Genomic DNA, 6,318 nt, shown 5'->3' with positions numbered 1-6,318 from the left:
TTTTCCTTTTATGTAATTTTTTTTTTTTTAATTATGAAAGAAATTCAGAGTGTTGAAAAACTGAACTATAGTGCCATAAAAATATAATGACAAAAGAGCTAATTTACATATATATAAATATATTTCAAACTAATTGAAAAAAAATGTAAAATTTCTCGAGGCAAACCGTTAAGAAATCAATAAATTAAGTATTAATTGTTGTCAAGTGGCTAGAACACAAAATATAAATCACAACACTAGCGTTCCTACAAATTTTTCTGATTGCTTCAATATAGATAGTATGTAATGCACTAAAACAACCTGATTAAGCGTAGAAAATGTCAATTGCTTCGAAACTGCCTAACTTTTAACTTTTTCACATTTTGCTATAATTTAATTTAATTATCAAGTGTTGGTATTTGTTTTCCAATATTAATAGTTTATTTAAATAAATTTCATAGCAATAAACATAAATAATAATAACATATTCACTAATATTGGACTTTCATTGTATTTCTGTTGTTTTGTTTCTTTTTTCATATACTTTCGTATATATGTATGTATTATATATTAAATAATTATTTATGTATATGTAATTTTAATTAATATAAATAAAGTATATAGCTTATATAGTAAACTATACGAGTATGTGTAGCTGTCGAGTTATTGCAGTCTGTGTTGCCAATTGTTGTTGTTAAAGTAAAAAAAAAAATCTACCAAGGCAGTCAAGTCAAAAATTTCATTAACATCAACAAAAAATATTACAAAAAAAAATTACAAAAAATATTACAAAAAAAAAATACAAAACAATAAAGCAAAACAAAAAACAATTGTTTCCACATCCGCAGCGCACTTTCGGGCGTTTAAAATTTGGCAGACGTTACCCATGCGGGCGGCAGTTATTCTAAATATAGTATACCAATTTTTGTTTTCGAAACTATGAAACATTTTTAGAATTTGCATACATTTTTTTTTTTTTTAATTTAATAAATATAACTTTCAAAGTTTACGTTTTTTTCGTTTCCCATTTGCCAGATGTGTAAAATTCTTAATAATAATATATTTTTAGTTAGAAAACAATCTATAAGCTAGTAATTTTGTTTTGAATCGAATTTATTGTTCTCAACGCGTTTACTGTACATTTATTAAAGCTTTCGTACAACTTACAAACCGTTACAGACAACGCCTACGCACTACTTGTACAGGCTATGCACGCACCCTGTACTGCGCTGTAGTTGTGGTGAAGTATTGATTTTAATATTTTGCAAATTTAATTCAATGGTTTTTAATAGAAGGTTTCGATTTTGATTTGTTTGAGTGTGTCGTAGAAAATTGTGAATTTTGTTTGTGGTGTGTGTGTGTGTAGTAGTAATAGTAATAGTCAGCCGATTTATGTACATACATATATGCTATGAATGCAGATTTATGAATTACAGTTTTTTGCTTCGTTTTAAGTTTAATTTAGTACACGTTTTCGTCTTTCATTATTTACTAGGTGTTTACACTGCTTCTTCTTTTATATAATTCTACCTTTAGGATTATTATTATGTATAGTAAAATTGTTTACATACTATAAAATTATTATTACTTTATCGTGTAATTATATTTATATATATATAAATGAATATATATTGTTTAAAAAGACACTGACTGTTTGACTGACTGCTGCAGTTGTATTGGCGTCGTTTACAGTGCATGCACACTCGGTTGCCTTCGTGTATTGGATGCGTTTGGGAAATCTGCGATTAGTATTATTTCAAAAACTTAAAATTCAAGTAATTTTTAAGGGATTTTTGTTTACTTTTTAAGGACATGCTGTGAGCAAAGTTAAATTTTACTTTCGAATTTAACGAAATCAAAAAAAATAACAAAAAAAATTAATATTAATCCATTTACAAGATATAAAATATAGCAAAAATAAAAATAATATAACGAAACAGAGTTTGGACATGAAAAAATAATTATATATTTTTTTTTGTTTTGAAAATCATATGTGCAAATTTGAAGTTCTTCACGCTTAAATTCACCCCAACCCACACTCCCCTCGAAAGACCGAAAGAACGCGCGCTGCCAATTTGCAACTTAAGTCAGTCTCTTTTTATGTGTGTCATTTTCATTTTCTTTTTTTGTTTTTGTTTTTACCTATGATTTCGTGTTTTTACTTTGTAATCGTTTTTCCTTTTATCTATGTATGTATGTATGTATTTTTTAATATATTTTTTGCATCTTTCAGCAATGGCACGACATATTTCAGTATACGATGTACTCCATTTCGAATTCTTTACCGTTATGCTTGTGGAAGATTCTTAGTTTGTATGATGCAATGCTTTTGAATTGGCTATTTGTTATTGAAGTTTGTCTTTTTGTGTTACTTTTCGAAAATTTCCTCTTTGTATATGTATGCCAAAATTGTGTATGTGATTGTTTTCGATTTTGTTTTGTTTGCTTTTTGTAAAATGGCCCGGAAAATATTTTTCAAAATTTCGCTTTTATGTTTTATTGCAGCTATCTTTCATTTTGTTGTTGTATGTGTAGTCATGAATTGCCGATTTTTAGTTTCCTATTCCCTTTCATAATTGCTGCTACTGTATGTATATTACTTTGTTTTATGTCTTTGTTTTTCACTAATATGCTCATTTATGTTTAAATTATTGTTTATCTACGCATATGTTTTACTAGGTTAGGGTACTTTTTTTTTAGCTTAAACTTATTTTTAGGTTTTGGTATAGCGTCATCGTTTTCATATATCCCTCCAGTTCAGCAGCTTGCAGCGTTGGCCACCATGCTTGCACTGATTTTCTGCTTTTTTTCTGTTGTTGTGACAGTTTCTTGCCTTCAGCGCTGTGTCTAGCGTGGCCGGTTGCCTTTGTAGTTGGGATTCGGATGACGTCCTTGCGTGTGCCGTGGAGCAGCTGAAATATATATATATTTTTTTAGTTTTGATTTTATTTCGACATTAAATAGAAATGGTTAGGTTACCTGGTATCATCATGGTTGGATACATGCCAGCTACGGGCGCCATTGCAGGCCGCAACTCGGTCGAGGGCGATCGACGACTATTCGGTAGGGCAACTGAGGGCTGAAAGTAGGAAAAAAAAAAGATTGATATAGTAAGGAGCTTTCCATACAAAAACTTTATTTTGATCGGTCGGTTCGTATGACTATGCTATATACCTATGTCCGATTTCAACAATTTCTTGCAGATATTTGTCAAATAAAAAAGTTTTTCTTACAACTACTAGATTTTGATCCCTCAGTATATAAGCCAGCTATATGCTATAGTGGTCCGATCTAAAGAATTTAGATAGCATTGCCTTACGCAGTAGTTCGTGAAGATATCTCGTCAAAAAGAAATTGCTATACAACTAAGCAGATTAAACCTTTCCATACACACAAATTCTTCCAATGTATCCTAACCTCAAAAACCTTTATTATGATTTTCTAAATTGACTCTATCTTTTCGTAAATCACTAACTAACGGATGCGCAGAATTCGGTACTTATTTCTCCGTATTAACTTACATGTGCATAATACGTTTGGCCGTATTTTATGTAGACACCCGATGCACCTGGTTGATAAGCGCTCAATAACGGCTGGTGATGCGCGACGGTCGCCGCCACGGCGGCAGCAGCCGCATTCGCCACCTCCGCCGCAGCAGCACCACCTAACACCGCTGCTGTGGTGGCTTGTTGAGTGCCCGCGAGACCGGCTGCCGTGCCGCCAGCAGCAGCGGCGGCCGCCACCATACCGCCGTGTTGCAGTTGTGGTGGAATGTGTGCGCCACGCGCTGGTGTAATGTACAGTGGTGTGCCAGTAGCAGTCGCAACTGTCTGATGATCACCACCACCGACCATACCGCCGCTGGCTATGCCGATGCCAGCGTTTATGTAGCCGCTTGTTGCTGGGGCAGCATAGCAATTGGGCGTGTTAGCACCACCACCACCACTCGAACCGACTATACTATTCGGCGATGTATTGTTGCTATTGTCGTTGCTGCTGGAGTTGCCAGTGCCTGGTGAATTGCGTTGTGAAGCGCTGCGCCTGTATTCAAAGGCGACACCACCGCTGCCCTTCTGACGGAATGTGGCTGCGCCGGCATTCAAGCGAATTGGTGGCTTGGCATCAGATGGTGAGTTGCTGTGGTGTACGTGGTATCCGCTGTTGTTGCTGTTTACGGCAGACATGCTCGGTCCGCTGCCGTAACTGGGAGGACCGCTGAGCAATGGCGTTTGTGGCTTATCACCGCCGCCACCGCGCTTATTCATGCCATGTGGACGCGAGCCTTGGTAGCCACTATTCGGTGAGGCACGCGTATCGTTATTGCCGCCCAATAAAGGTGGTTTGCCATTTGCAGTGCCATTGTAGGACGTTGAGTTCTGACGACTCAATGAATTGCTTGGATACGCTGGCGGTTTTTTGCTGCCACTCATATTCGAATTGTTGTTGCGCTTTTCGTGTTGCACGTACGAGTGGCCATGTGGACTGCTTATAAGCGTTGCGCCACCATCTGCACCGCCGCTGACAGTATAGTATTGCGGTGTGGAACTGCCACTGTAGCCACCATTGTTGTTGCCGCCATTTGAGTTCATCATGGGCGGTGTGGAGAAGAGTGGCGGATTGCGCTGTGCGGTTTGAGTAGGTACAGAGTGTGGCGTGCTGGGCGCTGACTGTGAAGCGCTACCACCGCCGCTGTAGGCGGGCGTCACATTGTTTGAACTGTTTGCACCGGTTGGTGTTGGATGCGAGATGGCCGTCAGTGTGCTGGGGTCGACAATCGGTATGGCAGCTGGTCCAGGCGTGTGTACGGTGGAGCTGCCGTGTGTGGGATGTGCGGCAGCTGTAATGGGCGGGTGATGAGCATAGAATGGGGTGATCACAGCATTTGTTTGTTGTGCATGAGCTGCAGCGCCAGCCATGCCGGCCGCAGCTATTTGTGGCGCAACCGTTGGTGGGGCGCCAGGTGCGTGCACTGGTGGTGTGCCAGCGGCCGCAGCAGTGGCAGGCGCATAGGGAAAGATGTTCGCATGCAGTAGGGCCGCATGTTGAGGCAGCGTATACATGGCTGTGGCTGGAGCCGCTCCATTGCCAACGTTGAGATCGGTTGTTGTATTCACAGCTACTGCTGCTGCAGCAGCTGCCGCTGCGGCTGCTGCACTACCTGGTGCCGGCGCCAGCGTGAGTGTGGGGACTGCGTGTCCCAATTGATATGTGGTAGTTGCACTGCCGTTGCTTGGGATGGCTGCCGTTACCAGCTGATGACCGCTGCTCTGATGATTGCTATAATGCGAAGATGTTGGCCGCTTTACCCGCCCCGTACCGAAATACGTTGTACCGCTGTGTGTTTGATAGTTGTTCGTGGCTGCCGTGGTGTTAACAACGTGATGGCCACTAACGCCAACATTGCCACTGCCTAAAGCCCCAACGGTGTTGTTCGACGACGGTCCAGCCGCCGCTGTAGCTGCTACAAGGCCATTAGCGATGTTGATACCGCTAGTGATGTGTGGTCCGGCCACGGGTTGGGCGGTTGCTGTTGTAGGTGGTTGTGGCTGTGGCGGTGCTGGTAGGAGTGGCGTTGCTGCGACAGCGTTCGTAAGCGCTTGCTGTGGCACGTAGTATGTCATCGGTTGACCCCAGTAGCCTGAAAGTAAATTTATAAATAAATATTTTTATGTTACATGCTCCTGATATTATGATGAAAGTTATGCTTTTATTTCGCAGTAAAAGTGTAACAGCTTTGCTTTACATGTACTGTTATCTCTACAGCCACATATTCCTTTACAATAACCATTAGCTTCATCAATATATATCAACACTTACTATTATAGCCATATGGATGTCCGATTGGATAGGTGGTCATCGGTATCTGTTGCAGTTGACCATTCGCCGGTGCTGCGGCAGCGACTGTTGCTGCGCCCGTTACAAATTGATCACTTGAATATATCAATTGACCTGGGTAGATAGGCGTACCGTTGGCCGTGGCGAATTGTGCGGTCGGATAGGCGGCTGCGACGGGTACCATTGTAGCTGTACTGCCTGCTGCGGGTGCAGGCTGATATATGGCCTGTGCTCCAGCTGGTATAAGACCGGTGGCATCGGTGCGCGGTTGATTCGGATCAAATACAGGCATAAAATAGCTCTGCACTTCGCCCTCCTGTAAAACAGACAACGAATTGAATTGACATTTCAACTGTTTCTGTGGGGCGTGGCTTACAACTGGCGGTGGATAGGCATAGACCATGCCTTGTGGAATGGCATAAACGCTACCATCAGGCTGTAGAGTAATAAATATATGTCAACATAATCAGTTTTACAGTTACAATTAAGCTACAAAATTCGCGC

At 40.6% G+C, this 6,318-nt stretch overlaps 1 protein-coding gene across 15 annotated transcripts in view; it reads right to left on the bottom strand.

The window, feature by feature from the left end:
• Nucleotides 1-397: 397 nt before the first annotated feature.
• enc (R3H domain containing protein encore) overlaps nt 398-6,318 on the bottom strand; it is a 62,779-nt gene continuing 56,858 nt past the window's right edge. For 14 of the 15 annotated variants that reach the window (XM_036372410.2, XM_070112123.1, XM_036372403.2 and 11 more), the window contains 4 exons: nt 5,797-6,250; nt 3,501-5,617; nt 2,959-3,058; nt 398-2,891 (listed from right to left, as the gene is read on the bottom strand). In XM_036372410.2, the coding sequence (XP_036228303.2) occupies nt 2,827-2,891; nt 2,959-3,058; nt 3,501-5,617; nt 5,797-6,250 (2,736 nt within the window). In that variant the 3' untranslated portion in view covers nt 398-2,826. The remainder of the gene's footprint in view (nt 2,892-2,958; nt 3,059-3,500; nt 5,618-5,796; nt 6,251-6,318) is intronic. The other variant, XM_036372412.2, reaches the window with a different exon arrangement.

Source organism: Bactrocera oleae, chromosome 6 (assembly GCF_042242935.1).
Source record: "Bactrocera oleae isolate idBacOlea1 chromosome 6, idBacOlea1, whole genome shotgun sequence".
NCBI classification, from domain to species: domain Eukaryota; kingdom Metazoa; phylum Arthropoda; class Insecta; order Diptera; family Tephritidae; genus Bactrocera; species Bactrocera oleae.
Note: the sequence above shows the minus strand (reverse complement) of the source record. Positions and strands in the feature narration are given on the sequence as shown.